This window comes from Colobus angolensis, unplaced genomic scaffold, assembly GCF_000951035.1.
Source record: "Colobus angolensis palliatus isolate OR3802 unplaced genomic scaffold, Cang.pa_1.0 Scaffold162, whole genome shotgun sequence".
Lineage (NCBI taxonomy): Eukaryota > Metazoa > Chordata > Mammalia > Primates > Cercopithecidae > Colobus > Colobus angolensis.
In genome coordinates this window covers 6,549,401-6,569,881 of record NW_012114733.1, presented here as the reverse complement: position 1 = coordinate 6,569,881, position 20,481 = coordinate 6,549,401, and the positions used below count along the sequence as shown (strand labels likewise).

Genomic DNA, 20,481 nt, shown 5'->3' with positions numbered 1-20,481 from the left:
AGAAAGAAAGAAAGAAAGAAAGAAAGAAAGAAAGAAAGAAAGAAAGAAAGAAAGAAAGAAAGAAAGAAAGAAAAAGAAAGAAAGAGGGAAGGAAGGCAGGGAGGGAAAGAAGAAAGAAAAGAAAAGAAAGGAAAGAAAAAGAGAGAGGGGGAGGGAGGGAAGGAAGGAAGGAAGAGAGAGAGAGAGAAAGAAAGAAAGAAAGAAAAAGAAAGAAAGAAAGAAAGAAAGGAAAAGAAAGAAAAAGAAAGAAAATCACCTAGAATTCAAACTCCTTAAGTCAGTTTCTTATTCCCTCTTCTTCCCCTTCTCCTCCACTCAATATTATTTTATCCTCTACACTACCACACTCTTTTTGTATTTTTCAGTTTCTATTAATGACACAATCTTGGTGTCTGGGGGTAAAACTCATAAATGAATTTTGGTCCCTCCTCTTTGCTCCACATATATATTAATGATTGGTAATTCTGCCTCCTAAATAACTGCTCTTGAATAAATTCTCCATCCTCATGCTTTGCCTTCCTTCAAGTAACCATATTGCTTACAAGGACTCCTGCAATATTCTTCTCCTTGTTTTTCCTGTCTCTCCTTTCAAGTTCAGTTACTCAACTATCTTGTCACCTGAATTCTTTTGTTGTAATGTGTTTCTCTCTTAACAAAGAAGCTATAATGGTTCTTCACTCCTAGCAGGATAAGAGACAAATTCCTTAGCATCAAATACACAATTCCACATGAGCCAACCTACTGTTATTTGACTTCATCAGCCATGTACGCCTGGATGCTGTCATCCCAAGCTACTGAGACCTTCCCTGACGGTGTCCTCTCTGTTCCTCACATCTTGCATACGTTCTTCTTGCTGCCTTGGATGCTGTGCCCTATTGAGGCATCCAGAAAAGCCTTAGTCTTCCTTCAATGCCTACATCACTGTGTCTTTCTTTCCCTCACTCCCTGAGACAGATTTAGAGACATCCTCTTTAGGCTCCTGTGATATCTCTATTACATCATTTAACCAAACAGCCTTATTATACTTCATTTGAATGCCTGTCCTCACCATTCAAACCTGTAAGGATAGGAGCATGTTTTAATAACTTTTTGGACTCCAACATCCAACACAGTATCTGACACATAGAAGGTATTCAACAGACGTTCATTAAACAAAATGATATTAATAAACGGAGAAAGGCATAAGCAATAAAATATACGGTTTATCAGAATTAAAACCACAGACTGCCAAACTCATAGGTCAGGTCAATAATGATGGAACCAGAGATTGCTGGTGAAATGAAAGATTCAAAACTTTTATTCCTGCTGCCTACTCAACCCATTATTTTGTTCAACAATTGCCCATTACTCCAGGCTTGCACAGAGTTCCTACAAGAACTTCTTTTTCCTCTGGATGTCTGGGAATAACCAGGTAGTTCAACTCAAGCCAGACGACAAGTGGAGAGAGGTGACAAGAGGTGTGTTGTGCAGCTCGGAGAGGACTGAAGCGTCCAACCTTCTTCCAAAGCTACCTGTACTGATGCAGCCGTACACTTGCCCTTGAGCAAGAGAAGTTCATTAGAGCCTGCTCCACAAAAGGGGAAGGAGATGGAGAAGCAAGAGATGCAGACTCTTGTTTTGGTTTGTGGTCCACAGAAACACACAACAGATTGGGAAACAGAAGTATGAAGGGCCTCGAAAGGTCTCTGGCATCAATCAATAAAGCATTCGGGAGTAAAAATATGAAGATCATGGTGTTTAAAAATTTTCTCCCGGAAGTCCTTTATGAGACTGATATTAACACTAAGTATTCAATGAGCAGCCTATATAAAATCCTGTGCCCTAACAATACTGATGTATGTGGCGAAGGCACCATCTGACATCGGGAAGTGTTTCAACCTGCACATATATTACCTTAAAATTGGGTTTCTGAAACAGACCGAAGAAAGGTAGAAAGACAGGGCAATTCTGGTGTGTTTCCAGCATCTGAAACTTCGGCTGGCCATTGCCAATATCATTTCATTTGTTTTCCCGTAGAAAAATGAAACAGATAATGAGATATTTGGTCCACGTGCTTTGTGTATGTACTTTTAAAATGTCGCCTTTGGGTAACTCAACCCACCAACGGATTATTAATAAAATTCAGCAACTGTCAAAGCACTTCTCCGTGGAGGGAGGTTTGGCGGCGACACCTATTAGGAGAGAGAGACAGATGGCCTTACCTCTCAGCTCCTGCGTCCACAGCTGTGAGTGGAGGTAACTGGGAGGAGGGGTTGTGGGGGCTCCCCTGTACATTATGTCCTGGAGAAGGGTGACTGACAGGATGTGGGGGTGGCACGGCCCCAGCAGCTGTTCCACTTCGGCTTGAATAATTGCTGGAGAAAATAGGAGCTGAAATCAAGGGAGAACAAACATGAGACCGTGCCCCGAAGGAAGCCCACATTTTTTAAATACCAAAGGCTGACAGCAAGCATATTTGAGGGGCTTGTTTGTTTTTCTCTCTGTGGTTTTCAGGGAACAGTTCTCCCCTTCTTGGATATACACAGCTTTTATTTTCGTGGTGGAACAGGTTCCTCCAGAGCTCACGTTTGACTCACTTCAGGCTGACGTTCACGGCCTGTCTCCTAAGTGTTGCCATGCCCTGCCAGTTCCCTGTCTGGACACTGTATAATTAGTCAATCTTGTACTGTTTGCATCTGTGCCAAGGTCTCTGTATTAGCACTTTTCAGTCACAGGGGATGAGAGTCAGGTAACAGAATATTTGGTCAGCTCACCGAGAAGGGCACAGCACAGGCCTTCTTCCTCTTCTCACTGCTGCAGTGAGCCACAGTGGGTCAGCTGGGGTTCCTCTCTGTCACTGCTAAATCAGCGTAATGAGAACTGGAGCTTCCCTGATCCTAGCGTGAACGTAGGATCCTACACCCTTTTAACTTAAGAGTCTAACTAACCCAGGGAATTTTCCTGATGGTGTGATGAATATACTTGGCCTTCATCAAAGAGGAGTCTCTCAAACTACGAAAACACAGCTCTGGGATCTTCCCCCACTGTTGCCCGTTATGACACAGAGAGTGAGTTACAGCCCCATTCGCAGGGGCAGCCTAGCCTTTGAGAACTGTATACGACCTCAAACGTGAATATGTGCCCATTTAGATCAGCTAATTGGTACGATGTCACAGAAGAAACTGGGGCTTGTCACTTTCAGAGTCTATCAGAAAGGTTCCCTCAGTGTCTGGGACCTACTCCATAGACATCTCATTATGCTGCAATCATAGCAGCAGCATTAGGCTGATTCTCTTCAACTTCCTTCTTTGTACAAAGTTATGCTGAGCTCCATACCCATTTCTGTTCTTTTTGAACTTACTCTACTAATATCAAAGAATAAATGGATTTTTTTTAAAAAAACAAATCAAGTTCAGGATTAAGAAAGAGAAGCCACATTATCAAAAAGATTTGAGGGTTTAAAAGTTCAGGGAGTTGTATTTTTATACCAGTACCACTTTTCCCCAACCTCTCCAGGATACAATGAGTACCCCAGATGACCTAGCCCCCAAAAGCTTAATCCAAAGGAACAAGAGTTCAAGTATTTCAAGGAACATGTAAAGAGGCAGAATTACCATCTTCCCGCTCAAAAAGCTACTGACAAGGGTGTGATCTGATTTGAAGGGTTTATTTCTGGTAAATCAGCATTCTGTCAGGTTAACTCTTGTCCTCAGAAGCCTGTACCCACCACAGTCGTCCAAAGAGGTGGTGAGGCCTGAAAATGCTTACCAGCTCAGAAAGGCAAGGCTGAGCTTCTGTTGTGTGCGTCAGCTTCCGTACAAGTTGCATATCTGCAAACTTGCTAGAGTCACCTTATGAATCACTAACCTCATTTAAGCTCAGCTAGCTCAGGGAACCACAATTCTGCTTGTATTCCAAATAATAATTTTACCCAGGGGAGAAGGCTGTTTGGATTGACTGTGGCAATAGTTTCAAAACTGGTGTTTGTCAGCATGGAGTTCAGTGTTTTATATACTATTCCAAAATCTGATGGAATAATAAAGGTCACAGAGATACTGTGAAAACACAGCTAACTTTTTTTTTCTGCTTCAGTGTAGAAATACGAGCGCTCCTATTTATTTTGTTGTAGTTGCTGAATGTACCCAGTATTTATTTTTCCCCGGAGGTTTTTTTGTATGTATGTGCATGTGTTTATCACAAGGGAAGCCTTGCCCCTGCTGTTTACAACCCAATGGGCAACAAGGAAACTTGGTGTGCACACTCCGTGCTCTACTCTACGGTCCAACAGAAAGTGTGCTGCTTCTCAGAGGTCTATGTTAGTTACACTTGGCATTAGCTACAATGACATATGCTGGGAAATTGGGGATTGTTTGTAGCCTGCCACTTGCTCAGAGTTAAGCCTGGTTTAGGACCTCTCTTTCATCCCATTTAACAGCCAGGAACAACCATCTATCATCTGCCTGTCCATCATCCATCTGTTCACCCATCTATCATTTGGCCATTTTTTTTTTTTTTTTTTTGAGATGGAGTCTCGCTCTGTCGCCCAGGCTGGAGTGCAGTGGCACGATCTTGGCTCACTGCAAGCTCCGCTTCCTGGGTTCACGCCATTCTCCTGCCTCAGCCTCCCGAGTAGCTGGGACTACAGGCGCCCGCCACCACGCCTGGCTAATTTTTTTGTATTTTTAGTAGAGATGGGGTTTCACTGTGGTCTTGATCTCCTGACCTTGTGATCCGTCCGCCTCGGCCTCCCAAAGTGCTGGGATTATAGGTGTGAGCCACCGCGCCCAGCCTCGGCCATTATTTTTATATTCAATATTGATTAAGTGTCTATTACATGCTTGATACTCTACAATATGTGGGTCCCTGTCCTTGGGGAAACTGTAATTTAGTGAAGCGAGTAGACCTCTCTATATCGGTTTTACCAAAATACCAAGACCTATTAGTGTAAATCACTGAACAGTGTTAAAAGCACTTTAACGCACTGTCTTATTTGTGACCCCACAATGTATCTGGCCAAACCAGACAACTGACCACACTCGTGTATTATGACAATTTATACTACTGAGCTTTTTTCTGTGATGTCCTCTACCTTTTTCTACTCACTTTATTATGTTTGCTCTCTATACTGAGTTAACTGTATATAGAGTTATTCTTCTCTTAGCAGGCAATTATTCCACAAATATGTATGGCGTACCCATCATGTTGCAGACATGAAGCTGGGTCCTGGGACAGGAAACAAGACATCCTTGGTGCCCGGTATCTCCAAACAGCATCAGTTCATGTTCATTGAGTAAACAATGATGAACAAGATATAAATGCCAATGGAATGTTGGGGCTCAGTGACTAGGACAGGGACAGAAAGGAACATTTATCTACCAACTCCTATTCCTCATCTGTCGACGGTTGCCCCATCGGTCAAGATTAATTTGCTCACACTTTCAGGGGCACATGTACCAGAGTGGCTACATGTTCTCCCAGACACCCGACATCAGGGTATCAGAGAAGCCTCAGGGCAGAAATCCAGAGGGACATGGTGCAGTTGAGGAGAGGTGCTACCAAGCTATGGCTGGTGCATCAGCTGGCTGCATTAGCAAAGGCCACTAGAAACAGGTGGTGAAGGGGATGCTAGGTGGGGCACACAAGGTAGCTGGTATAGGGCTGAAGGCTCCAGAATGTGCCCTCCAGCTGTGCTGGTGTTGACTGACTGCCAATCAAGCCCACGTCAACTGGTGTTGACTGACCACCAGTCAAGCCCACATCCATAGCCCTTCCCTTGAATGCTATGGCTGGTGAAGGGGACAGAAAAGAGCAGTGGTCCTCTTTTAGGGCCCCATGAGAACAAGAAAGGGAGGGCTTTAGGGTCCTATTTAAAATCTGGATTTGGAAAATGTACTGAAGAGTTTCTTATCTAGGGCATAGGGAATCACTTCTCTGGAAAACAAGGTCTGTACCTTGCCTTTGTTTTCTATATTATAGGAAAGTCTTACTTCTGGTGAGATTACAACCTAGTAGAAGCCTGTAAGTCAGTGTCTACATGAGAGCACTTTGTATGCCAAGTCCATGCCATGACTGCTTATTGTAGACGTCGCTTGTGACCAAGATGATGACCAGAAATTTGGAGGAAGTAACAACAGACACAAGCATGCTTTCCAACATTTATCCAATCCCCATCTCACATACCCTTCAAAAAAAAATGGACAACACTCTGGAGTCAGAGAGCTGTGGCTTCAACAGAATTGTCCTTTGTCTCTGCCAATGATCCACTGTGGCACAGGAAATGCCTCTTTTACTTACCCTGACTACTAGGAATTTCTGACCATATCACAGTAACGCATCCAGAATTCAATCTTTATTACTACAGTGTAGGAATATTCTTTTATTCATTCATCCTTTCAAACACAATTTTCCAGCACCTACTCCGCACTAGGCAGGTGCTAATGTCTATTAATGTTTTAAGTCTGAATACCTGCCGACTTCAGACAGACTTTCCCACCACAACATATGGTTCCAGACAAATGTTCAGGTTTTGCCAAGTGATTTTTAACCTCAGGAAGAAAATCTCCACCTTAGAGTAAAACTGCAATGCCATTTGCAAAAGGAAAAACTTCCTTCCATACACATTCAAAATAATTTTCCAAACTCAACCAATAGAGCACACAATGTGGCCTATCGATCGAAACATAAGGAAGAGAGCTGATCCCTCCAGAATACCGGGCGATATTAACAAAACTGTTGTGATCAAATCAGCTGACACACACAGGCTGCCCCGCAGGAGCAGCCTTCATTGTCTGTGTCAACTCAGGGGTCATTACTGCTTTCAAGGCTGGAAGAGGGCTTCTAAGTGAACTTCCAGACATAGCTGATGACTGGCAGCTGGAACAACTGATTAAGCACAGCAGAGGAACATATTGGAAATTCTTATTGCTTTTGTGATTAAGAGATGGTAGTCTCCCTAAGGAAATAAAAGCCTGTTCTTGAGATGAATACGTGAGACCCATCTTCATCACAGGGCCAGGAACTGGCCTCCCTGCTGCCATGGGCTTTCTCTCTCTTAGTGACCTGGCTCACTGCAGTCTCTCATCCATCTACAGTAGAGGTAGGTGGAGGTAACTCAGTTGAGCTTTATAATTTTAACAAAGCAGCATCTGTTGATCTATGTGGTTCTCAGGTGCCATCTCATCGGCTACCAGGGCATTCTAGATGGCACCTATAGCTCAGGTTAATTTGGTTAGTATGCAGTTCTCTCTTTGTCCAAATGAACACTATTAATCTGTATTTCTAATGGGTATAAACAGGGAATCCTTGGGGTTACTTCAGCTGTAATATATTTATTGTGTGGATGGAGGGAGGCCAAGAGTGTTAGTAGCATCCCCAAATAAAGATTACTTGTCTCAGGCCATCACCAGAGTGGAGGAAGGCTACCATAGGCATTGCTTGGTAACAGTATTTTCATCAACTTAGAGGGAAAGAATGAAGACCTGGGCTAAGGTATATTAAAAACAGCCAATATGAATTCTTGTTTAAAACGATGTGAGCAGCAAGAGTCCTGCTTCTCAAGCTTTAATGTGCAAATAAATCATCAAGGTAAAATATAGATTCTGACTCACTAAGTCTTGGGGGTGCTGAGATTCTGAACTTCTAACAAACTATCAAAGTCCCTGGTGGTGCTGAGGCTGCTGGTATGGAAACTACACTTTGAGTAGTAGGTGCTGGGGATCCTGTCTCAGCTTCATTTCATCTTCTTGCTGCCCCTTGATACCTTGGAATCAATAGTTAAGATTTATTGAGCATTTATAATGTGCAAAGTTCTTTATAAACATTTCCCCAGTTTACTGATGAGGAACTTGAGGCCTATTCTGGTTCCTGGTTAAGTTACCTGGCCTAGGTCACATGGAGGGCAAATAGTGGAGCTGGAATTCAAACCCGGGAAGCCTGATTTTATTAATAGATCCCATGACCCTGCCCACCACCCTATATTGCCTCCCAAAGGCAAGACAGATTCAAGAAAAGGCATAGAAGTGTTGTATCAGGGCCCCTGAACACTCTGTTTGCAAAGGCTGCTTGTTGCCAATGGCCACTAATCCCCCACCACAAACAACACATGAGTAGTTTTAGCCATCAAACTGTGGGTTAGAATGCAAAAAGGATATTCCCATTTCTGTTTCTGCCCATCCTGAAAGCAATTCAACATTGAAGAGAGAAGTTTTCCAGCTCCAAAAATTATTTCAGGCAAGAAATTAACTGAATTATTTGGTTTAGAAAACAAACAGCTGGTAGGAAATGTGCTTTTTCCCAAATAAAGATTTCAGATACTTGCCAGAGGCATATTGATCCACTGTTGGGAAAAGAAGAAAGGCAGGGAAGGGTTATTCATGAGCAATTAGTTATGTGCATCCTTTACCACAAGCAAGAATGATGTTCTGGGCTGAAAGGCCACCAATTGCCAATAATGCACCAAGGGGAGGTTTACTGTGCGGATCTGCAACCACTGAGCTGCTTTGTAAATCTGCACTGGAGTCACTCATGGTTGCATTATGGCCATGGTGCTGCTCCTCATGAAGGCTTGCTCTTATAGAAAAGGGGGAACCGGTATTACCTACAGACTGCGAATTCACATGTAAGTAGTGCCAGACTAATGTTGAGATCCTGACAAATGACATTAGTTGCTTGGTGGCTGGAACATGGGAAGAGGTACTGGCTCACCATTGCATCTCTTGGGCAGTATTTCCAGGGTCAAGGCACAGAAGATAAGCTGATCAATGACATCAGGGTAAATGAGCGTTCACAGAGGCACTAAAATGAACGGGAAGCCCCATGTGAATGGTGAGCTCAATCTTGTCTCTTTGTCTCTCTCCCTGGAGAATTTGAGAGCTGGGGAAAGTTCAGGAACAACTGGACAATAGAAATTCTGATTCCCTCCGCCTCATCAGAAATCGGGCACGCTATAGAGATAGTGTCAGTGTGGTTATTAACAGAACAAAACATACACAATGTGAGACAGATAGACCTGAATTTGAATCCTAGCCTTAGCAATGTGTCCTAGGCAAATCACTTAGCCTAAGGTTTCAGTTTCTTCATCTTAAATAAGGATAATACCTCACTGGACTGTGAGGAAGATTATAGCAGGAGCAGAAAACACTAGCATATGCCTGAACGCCAGTCAAGTGCTCAAGAAACCATTGTTGCTATTATTTGGCTACTTATATTACTTTAATTATTACCATTATTAATAGAACTAGGGAAAGATAAGGGTACCTGTTGCTCCCAAATGGTAAATCTTGAATAAAGTATGACCTCCTATATAAGCTACAGATGGAAGAATTCACACAAATATAAACTGTGGTGTTATTTTTAAAATGCAGAAGAGTTTACACATCATACTCAAATAAGCTTTTTGTTGTTCCATTTTTTTATATGAGTTGCTATAAAGTGGGGCCTATGAAAGAATCCTCAAGGGTTAAAATGTACTTTATTTTGCAGGAGTAGAGTAGTACACACCTTTGAGTTACAACCCATAATGCATTTCAGTTTAAAAGATAACAAGTCATTTTCATGCATGACTGCACTTCGTTAAAGAGCGAAAATGGGCTGTTACTAAAATGTCAACACAATTGTCCCTCTTGAAGCTTAGTTTATCTTGAAGTATTTTTACACTTTCAGCACTTCTTTTTGTTTGTTTCTCCAAGAGCATAAAGATCCAGAATTTTCAGGATTCAAGAAAGACTTTCCCTTCAGGCATTCTGAAGAAAATTACCAATATTGGGGGTGACTCAGGTTTTGGCCCCCAATAGTGAAAATACAGGGTCTGATATCTTCTGTGTTTTTTTTTTTTTTTTCATTTCACCTTGGAGCAATTTAACTGTGTTGTCCTTCAATGAAAAATGCTCTCTGAACCTAAATTCACAAACCAGAAGCAGATTTCTAGCAAGGAAAATACCCTGTCAGGGTCACTTGGAAGGTTGCATTTGGTATTGAGGTTAATTGGAGAACAGGAGAGAGGCCTCAGCTAATCTTAGCCTTGCTGACAATGAGTAGAAGGAACTAGTTTTCTTTTTTCTTTCTTCTTAATGTCTGAGCATTTCCCCCCTTCCCCTGCCTCTGCATCAGGAAGGGCATCATTCCATATTCTACCTGTATTAGGAAAAAGTAGCTTCTTAAGGATTTGCACAGTCATCTCTCTAATCTTTCCCTTCTCCTTCTGGCATGAATACTTTCAATATTGCCAATCCCTAAAAATCTATTATTTCTGCCTGTCTTTTTTTTCCTTCCCACTTTGCGGGATAGAGTATCATTATCCAGCAGCCCTGATAAGAGGATAATGAAACAATCCCTTCTCAAATGGATCGGGTGACTGTCAGACTAAAATGACACCACCCGTACATCCTTGACATGCTACCCCAAGCTAATTGATAGCAAACATTGGCAACTGTCTCCGGTACACGAAGACAAAGAAAACATACTCATGTCACCTGATGGGAGAGCTACCTGGCAATGGATAAACAAGTGTGTTAGGGAGACATTCTATTAAGGTAAGTGAGGGCAAGGCTCTGTAGAACATGCCTATTAACTTTGAGCTTAAGTGTGCTGCTATTCTCTAGGGAACAGAAATAAATAAAGCAAAATGAGAATTTATTGATGTCTGGACAGCTACATGAATATTCAGGTTCTCTTACAAATAGATATTCCCCCATGAGCTCCAAACTTCTGCGTAGGCTGCCCAATTACATTTCCACATCATGCAGCTGGATTTATAGCCAGGGAAGGGATGTTAGTGTTTGGAAGGGGATACAGGCTTATATGCTTTTCTGGAGTTCCCTACAATACAACTAGAAGATAATGGCTGATGCCATCCACATAAATTTCAAAAGGTACCATCAAGCATTCCTAAATACCAGGTCTAATTAACTTCATGTTAGGAAAAGCTCCAGAAACATCTGCATTTCAGAACAAAGACATTTTGTTACCAGTAGAATGGCATCATCTGGCAGCTCTATCAACTTCTCTGGGACGAACCTTTCACACAGCCCTCTTAGATCTTTCCAAACAATGCATGACACAGCTAACCTCAAATCTATCTTTTCTGTCTTTTCTCCACCTCCCAACCTACCTGCTACTCACCCTCAAAGGATTCATTACACAGAAAGTCAATAAAATAAGTGGAACGAGCACACGATTCAGACTACCCTGTGGGAAATCTGTCATTTCCTCCTGGTCTGTGTGTTATGTTAACCCTCACTGAGGCAGAGTGGGAAGGCAGAAAAAAAGGAGAAAGATGGGGCAGACATGGCCAATCACTCCTGGAAGTTCTCACAGAAAGATCCCTCACCTTTTTTTGGAAATAAAAGTTTTACTTCGCCACAAAAAACAAAGTTGCAGTACAAAATATTGGGTTCCCAATCTCCTCATCACTCATCCCTCAACTATCTCCTACCTGTGTACCATGTTAACCACAAAATATATTTCCCCCCTTTCAGAGCGTGCTGGGACAATCCCACCCACTCTACTTTCACGTGACTTCTAAAATCACTTCACAGTGAAGGCTTCTTGGAAATAGATTTTTAGCATAGACAGCCAATCTGATTTTTAATGCACTATTATTCTAGCCAAAGTCAAGGGTTCACCTACCAACTCTGAACTCTCTCAGAGAGCCTCTCCCTTTCCTAGATGTGTAAAATGAAGTAACAACAGCCCTTCTGGAGAATTATGGTATAGTGAGGAACTCACAGCTTTGATTATCATGAGCCCTGGGCAAAATGGCATCTATAAGCTGGTTTCATTATGACTCCAGAGAACCCCCTTTCCTCCTTTTTTCACACTCTGACCACACTCTTCCATGTGGCCATCAGGTACTTCATGTCACCTCCTAGCTTACTTTACTCTCAAGATAGATGCTAGAAAGCACTTACATGCTGTCATGAATTTATGCCCATATACAACATTTTCTTCAAATCATTTTTATTTAAAGGATTTTATCTGTATCTGGAATGGAGGGTTCAGCCTTCAGTTATATCTATTTCAAACATCCTTGTTGCTGGTAGAAAATATATTTTGAGGAAGCAAGCGATATCTCTGTTAGAATGTGACTAGCTGGGTCCCTAAAGTTCAATATTTCAATTACTTGCATTACTTCAGGCTTTAATTTCTATGTCTAGGAGAGGCTTAGATTTTCGAAAACATAATCCTTGATATTCAAGAATCTAGATACTTTCCTTTCTAGGAAAAAAATCTTGGGCAGAATAAAACCAGGACTGCTCCTGCCTCTGATCTCTCTGCCAGCCTTTAGCACCTCATAACTAGAATGGAGCCCCACCCATCCTGCGGCAGCTTCTTCCTAAGTGAGAGCCACATTAGTCAGTGCTGCCACAATGGCCCAGGCTGCTTCTGCAGGTGTCTTCTTGCAATTTGTTGACTTTAACCAGTAATAGTTCTATTTGAGGGCCACTACTTTTGCGGTTCCATATAGTGCCCTGGGAGAACTACGAGTATTGGGTGGTACATGTGTTCTGGATGCCTTCAATGGAAACAGCTCTGCCATTATCTGTTTTAAATATTGGGCCTTAAAAAGTCTCCAAAAACCCATGGACTAGAAGACTACTAAAGTATTTGCTAAATCTAAAATATTATGGGGATCAATAAAATGATAAAACCTGCATGTATTACATGATCCTAAACTGTCTTATAATACATTCTCCTCTTTAATTCTTTTTAATTAATCCACTTTATGGATGCCTTGATTTCACTCAGTCATTCTGATGAATGTCTCAGATGTAAGTATAAAACAGGACTTGGCAAACCTTTGTTTTAAAGGAGCAGACAGTAAATATTTTAGGCTTTGCAGGCAAGAGGCAATGTTCACATTCTTCAGACAACCGTTCTCACCTAAAGGCTAATAACATAAAAAATTTTTTTACATTAAAAACTCCTAAAACCATCCTTAGTTCTCAGGTCATGCAAAAACATGGGGCAGGCCAGATTTGGCCTATGGGCCATAGTTTGCTGATTCTCAATGTAATAACTGTTGCATGCTAACTACTAAGAACCATCACATGAAAAGACTAGGGAACTGTTCTTGAAATATGAAAACTAAATTTGAGGTAAGCAACAGTCAAGAACAGTTTTTTTTAGACACCTTAGAGTATATTTTGAGATAAATGACATGGACTGGAAGAGCCTATTTACAAAATGACCTCAGGACCGGGGCTACACCCCAGTGATACCAAAACAAGGAGTGTGTAAAATTGCACTGGCCAAGGCCATCAATCCCATTTCTCCTTTTCTCCACCTGCCTAACCGTCACAAATTCACTGTTCATTAAATTCATTTCTCAAGCAGGCAATGGCATTCTGTACAACCAGTATAAGCATACTTCTACTCTTCATGGCAACAAAAAAAGTCTCATTTGCAGATCAGAAAATGGGCCTTAGAATACAGAAGTGCCAGTCCTCACCTTGACTTAAATTCTTCTTGGAAGGAACTCTTTATGTCACCACATCTGTTACTGACTACCAAGTAGTAGCACCCAGCATAAAAGACACGGATAGAAGGGGTTCTATTCACTGCCACAGACATTGACTTGGTTCACAAGTAATTATCTAAGATTTTAAGCAAAAGGGAAAGAAAAAAAGAGAAAAGAACATGAGCATCTGCCAACTGCCGGGCAGTGTCCTAAACTCTTTTATGCTATCTCATTTAGTTTTCGTAACAGTCCTATGAAGTCAGTATTATTATCATTATAGAAAAGGAAACATAACCTCCCCAAACTGAACATCTAGGGACTGGAGAACCGGAATTGGAGTTTAGATTTAGCTCCATGTTCTTTCTGGCATAGTGTGCTGTCTCTAACAAAACAAACCAACAAAACAAAACAAAACAACAACAACAACAACACTATTTTTGAATGACCAAACCCTAGTAACCATCAATACACAATTTTGACATTGTGAATATGGGGGCATTGCCACCCCAGTGATGGGTTTGTAATCCCAATTTGTTTTTCTTTAGAGAGCTGCAGTAGATTTCCTTAATTAAAAAATGCCATGTGAACTACTGGCAAAGTAGTGGAATACGAAATGTAAAGAAACATATTACAGTTTTCTTTTATTCTACTGAAAGATGTTGATTATATTCCCAAAATTTTAGGCTTCCACTTTTCCAGAAGAAGAAGAAGGAGGAGGAGGAAGGAGGAAGGAGGAATGAGGAAGGAGGAAGGAAGAAGGAAGAAGGAGGAAGAAGGAGAAGAAGAAGAAAGTAGAAGAAGGTGGAGGAGGAAGAAGAGGAGGACAAGAAGGTAGGTAACCGGTAATCTGTGGCACCTGTTCTCTAATTTTCAGAAATATAGCATGTATTTTTATAGTATTTAGATAAAAGCAACAATAATTACAACTACTAGATGCTGAACACTTACTATGTTTAAAGAACTCTTTATGCAATTTAATCCTGCAATTGATCGCACTAAGAGGAAAAGCTGGGTTATAGGAGGAAGTATCATTTCCATTTATAAATGTTACATTTGAGCATAGATTGGCTAAACCGATGATCACAGGGATTGTACAAAACATAGTCAGTAATGTAATTTAAGAAAAAAAAGGCGCTGCCATGGTACATGCTTGTAATCTCAGAACTTTGGGAGACCAAGGCAGGAGGATAACCTGAGGCCGGGAGTTTGACATAAGCCTGGGCAAGACCTTGTCTCTACACAAAATAATTTAAAAAATAAATTAGCCAGGTGTGGTGGCACACACCTGAAGTCTCAGCTACTCAGAAGGTTGAGGCAGGAGGATCACTTGAGCCCAGGGGTTCAAGGTTACAGTGAGCTATGATCATACCACTGCACTCTAGCTTGAGTGGCAAAGTGAGATCCTGTCTCAAAAGAAAAGACACAAAATACTGTCCATTCTTGCTTTTTGTATAGCTATGACTCTGAACCGCCTTAGTCCTCCAGAACTATGAATCCTAGATCATTACTTTCCCAACTGCAAAATCTTCTAAAGTAGCTGATGCATCGCATCTTTCATGAAGTACATCCACTTCTCAGAAATGTTTGATAGACATCCCTGTGAACCAGCCTGAGGAGCAAATTCCTATGCGCATTGATGAGACTATATCCCATTTTCTTCTTAATCATGAAGAGTTCCCTTTTCTGAAGCCACTCACTCCTAGAAGGTAGAAATAAGGACTTTCTCTATGTCCCCAAGGAGAAGGTTGCAGTGAAGCTTACAGACCCCTCACTTCCTAAGGTGGGACTAGGTGTTAGTAGAAACTCCAGGGTAAGACTCAACTCTGAAATCCAGAGCTGATGGGTAGTGAGTGTAGAAGCAGGACATGAACAGCTAAGTTCACTAGAGAGAACAGGACTGGAGTCTCAGGAGCAAACCCAGGTCACAGCTAGAACCAGGGAGTTCTGGAAGCAAGGCAAAAGCAGCGTGGAAATTTAGGTAGAAAAACTAAGACTCCAAGAAGGCAGCTGCAACTTCTGATGAATCAATGCCTGCTGTGAAGGCAGTGTTAATGGTTTGAGTCACGGCCAGGGCACCTGAGCAGGGCAGATCAGCCCATGACAATATTGAGGAAGACACCATAAAAGCCAGTCTTCTGGGACAGTGCTGATAGCTGTGTGGAATGAATAAATTCCACAATACTCTCTCTATTCAGTGCCTGCAATATGCTCTCTTATTACTGTAAAATATGGCAAGTCATATCCAAGTTATAATTCATTAATGTCCCTTAATTTAGAATCTTTGCTATTCTTAACATTGTCAGTACCCATACAAGTATAAAAAAGATGAAATTTCACTGTGGCTACAAACACCCTGAATATGAACAGTTTTTTTTTTTTTTTCTTTACTCTTCACGTGAAAGAGACATAACCACCTATGTTTTTTTTTCCTTGGAAGGTAAATTCAGTTGAAGCAGAAAGTCAGAACTTTAGACTCAGCAGTCTGGTCTATAACTTCTTAACCATAAAAAGTATTAGCTTCTCATTTCAGAAATTCTATCCTGAATTCTCTGTTTTGCCACCCTTAAGACCTGCTTCAGGTACACCTCAAAGTATAATAGACCCAACCTTCTCTTCTCATATTCCAGTTGATTACTGGTGAAATTATAAGGGTACATGTGCAGGTTTGTTATATAGATAAGCTTGTGTCATGGGGGTTTGCTGTACAGATTATTTCATTGCCCAGGTATTAAGTCTAGTTGTTTTTCCTGATCCTCTCCCTCTTCTCACCCTCCATCTTCCGATAGGAGAAATAATAATAAAAATAACCAATACTTTTCCCAATAAGGATAAAGCTATAACTGCCCAGCCTCACTACTTGCCTCTCCTCCTCAATGAGGTATGGAATTGTTTTTGCCCACCCACAACAATATTTTTACAGCAAAACTTGCATATATTGTAAAACTGGGTAATTCAGCTTAATCTTGCATGAAAAACTAACATGAATACAAGGGAATAAGTGGATATGAAAAACTGAAGCATCAAATTAAGCAGCCTGCAAACATATAAAGGCATTAACATTAGCTGCATACATGCAAATGTGCCCTGTGCTGGCTGGGAATCAGAATCTTCATTTTCTTCAGCTGAGTGGTTATAAGATCTCTTTCTTAATCAAAATATGAGCAGTGCCATTATAACGCTGCTGTGGGGTGACAAGCAAAATATCCACCTATAGGTTTTACGTAGTGAGAAACAGAAATAGACACTACAGTGCAATTCTAATTCTAACTCCTCCCAGTCAAGATTCAGGTCATGTTTTCCCAGAAGTCATATGCCTACATTTTATGATCCAGAGCAATGGTTTTCAAAGAGTGAAAAACATTTGACCAGCAGCAGCACCTAGACCAGCAGCACCTGGTGGTGTCACCTGGGAACTTGTTAGAAATGTCTGGCAGAAATTCAGATTCTTGGGATTCACTCAGACCTTCTGAATCAGAAACGCTGGGGGTGGGGCCCAGCAAACTGTATTTTCACAAGATTTCCAGGCGATTTGATGCATACTGAAGGACTGGCTCAGGACTAGGGGGGGCACAATTAACAGGTTAAAACGACCAGTGCCTACAACAGAGAAGTATGAGGCTTGCTCCTGACCTCAGCATTCTCCAGTCTTACTCGGTGGACCATCCACAGATGCAAGAGAGGTTACAAAAACTGCAAGGTTTTGATAGCAGTTCAAAGGAATGCTTCACACAGACTTTGCCAGATGTTTATCTTTAAATCCCTTTTGTGCCCCAAGTTTCCACCTCCTTCTGACCAATTCCAAAACTGTTCTGCTGCTTTTTCACCTTTGTAAATTCCAAGCAAAGCAGTGCTTTTGAAGTTAATGCAAGTAATAACTATGCATTTTTATAATGCTCTATGTCTTTTTAAAGACTTTTACATAGTTATGTTGTTTAATCTTCACAACTCTCCTATAAAGTTTAACCTACTGGGAAATGTGTGTGGTAGTTTAGAACCCTCTAATAAATCTCTAACTTAATAACCATTTTTTGAGAACACAGTATATGAGACACTTTTACAGAAAATTATTTCTAACACAACTCTGCAAGCCATCCCACGACAGCAAATATACCCAATTTAAGAATGTAGAAAACGTACTAAAACATATACCACAAAATTACATTAAAATGAAATATTAACTATTTCACAAATTTATGTTAAATCCTGTATAGATTTTTATATGGTGTTATTTATTATAAAAAGTAATAATATTGTAAGAGAGAAGCCATCACCTCCCAGTCAGGAGGGTAGAGGGAAGAGAACAACATGTGACTTCAAATAATCCTGCTCCAAAAAAAGTCTTTTTCCTTCTACATTTCCCTATATTATCTGGAAAAAAAAACACCTATTTTTTTTCGGAAAAATCTAAGGTTACATTCAAAATTTGGATAATTCAACAGGACTTGTAAGTTCTAAACATAACAATTGTTTTATCACCCAATACAATTGGAATCAATAAAATTCCCTTCTTCTTGTAGATTTCTCTTGTTCCAGCTGTGTTAGCTCATCCTTGATGAGTAGTTTCTGTGGGACTCAAACATCTCAACCACACTGGCCTCTATGATGTCTTCATGGCTTAGGTCATTTGCTAAGGTCATGTTTTACTGAATCTGTAGTACAGCTTCTGTTTGAAAGGAGCCATAATTTTTGTGATCACTCATGGGACAGATCATCTTCCATACAGCATTCACTGTTAATAAATGGACTCCCTGCCAAGACCAGGCACTGGTCTACACTGTCCATGATATCTCAGACTCACCAAGTGTGGGCTTCTATATATCACTAGTTCATCACAGGTGTTCACCAGAAGATCTATACAAGTACTAAGCCTTGAAAGTGGCATTCCCACTTCGATCTACAGCCTATGAAATAGTCCCTCTTAGATTATCAGATAAATCACCTAAATTTACAGGCCTGGCCTGGGGCATTATTATATGGAACACAGAACCTTTGAACGAAAGGGCAAAGAAATATAAATGAGCCATCCTTGAGGCCTGCTCATTGCTGCCTTGGCCTTCCTGTTAGGTTACAACATTGCTCTCAGGTTAGCTCAGAAGCAGGCTTGGAGAGCCCTGGGATTTTCAGAATAGTGGACAAGTAAACACTTTAATTTTATTAAAGTCATCCTCAGCATGGCCTCAAGTGATATTTGGCTACTTTAACCTGGGACACTATTATCTTTCACAGAAATAAAAGTATTTGCAGGCAATCCTTTCCAATCAAGCTCTGTATTTTCAACCTGACAAGTTTCTTTCAATGAGGGAAGGCAACACTTCAGGAGATGTGCAAGACTGGTATGTTCCAGAACTGCTATCTTCCCTGTTCATCTTCATGCTATGCAAACTATCCTTCTCTTAGAATGTTATCAAGCATAATATACTTGACAAGAATTTCCATTGCAAAACCATGACTTCTGCACACCACAAGTCCTCAATCAGTGTGGCTTCTGAAAGATTACGGTATTCAAAGGCAAATTTTACTGCCTCCTATTCTACGCTCATACATACTCAATGGGTTTCCATCAAAATATTTTTGTGATAAATTAATTTACTAGCACTTAAAGGTAGAAGTGACTGACAATCATTAAACAAATATTTTCTTGATTTTGTATAATAGAACATAAAAGGGAATAACTCCAAGTACTTTTGCTATTTAGCCAAGTCTTAATCTTCATCAAATTGTCTTAACACTTCAGACTTTACATTTAACTAATTGATGAAGTTTCCTTTTGCACCTTTGGCATTTTCATGGTTTGGCTTCTTTCCATAGATCTAGGGCAAAGGTTTGCAGCGGATGTTAATATGTACCACTGACAAGCACATTTCTAGAACTTTAAAAGAAAGGCTTACAAATTTTGTTTTCTAATTTATTCCCCTGCCTGATTCTACCTCTTGGTTTGTTGCCTACTCTCCAAAACAAAAGGCATAATTCATTTTCTTAAAAGGAAGAAAGTGAGAAAGCAAAATCATACCTGAGGGAAGGAGGAATAAGGAAAGAAGTAGGGCTCAGGCGCGGTGGCTCATGCCTGTAATCCTAGCACTTTGGGAGGCCGAGGTGGGTGGATCACCTGAGGTCAGGAGTTCGAGACCAGTCTGGCCAACATGGTGAAACTAAGTCTCTACTAAAAAAATATAAAAAATTACCCAGGTGTGGTGGTTGCACATCTGTAATCCCAGCTACTAGGCAGGCTGAGGCAGGAGAATTGCTTGAACCTGGAAGGTAGAGGTTGCAGTGAGCTGAGATCGTGCCACTGCACTCCAGCCTGGTTGACAGAACGAGACTCCATCTCAATTAAAAAAAAAAAAAGGAAAGAAGTAGAGAGGGGTAAACTTTCACAGTGATAAGCTACCTGGAGAAGTAAAATTCTGGGAACAAAGTTGAGCAAGATGGTCATCTACGTGTTTCAAGTGCTCTCAGAGTTACGGAAAATGTGGGTCAACCTGAAGACACTCCACTGATGGCTGGAGCAACTTAGATATCCTTGCCCCTTAGGAGGCAAACTTACCACAGCCGGAGGCTCAAATTCCAGAGCTCAACATCTTTTTGAGGACCAAATATAGAAAAGAGTCATGGACCAAAAAGTGGACATTTGCTTGGAATGACAAAAACATTTCAAGCTGAACCTTAAAATATTTAAAACTCTAAAACTTTAAAAACACTACCAGACACATAAAAACAGACACCAAGACAAATGTGATGGTTTGGAAAATGAGCCATATGCTGTATGCTACATACAACAAAGGTGCTAATGTTTCCCATAGATATGGAGAGCATTGCTTCCCAAACCCATTGCCGAGAGGTTTCAGTATAGCCAGACCAGCCCATCACTAGAAACCGTTTATATTGGATGTTAGACCATTTTTCAGTCATTTCTGGTTAGCGTTGACTGTTGACTACTGGGTTCCAGGTCTTAGTAAGATCATAGATTTATGAACTGAAGTAGTAGGGGAATGCTTTACAGGCTGCTTAAAATTGTTTGTTAATTTAACGTGCTGAAATAAATGTTT

The 20,481-nt window shown here is 40.9% G+C and overlaps 1 protein-coding gene across 2 annotated transcripts in view; it reads right to left on the bottom strand.

Moving 5' to 3' along the window:
- Positions 1-20,481, bottom strand: part of GLIS3 (GLIS family zinc finger 3) — a 484,272-nt gene that overhangs the window by 51,921 nt on the left and 411,870 nt on the right. For both annotated transcript variants that reach the window (XM_011937348.1, XM_011937349.1), the window contains one exon: positions 2,202-2,370. In XM_011937348.1, coding sequence (XP_011792738.1) covers positions 2,202-2,370 — 169 coding nt within the window. The remainder of the gene's footprint in view (positions 1-2,201; positions 2,371-20,481) is intronic.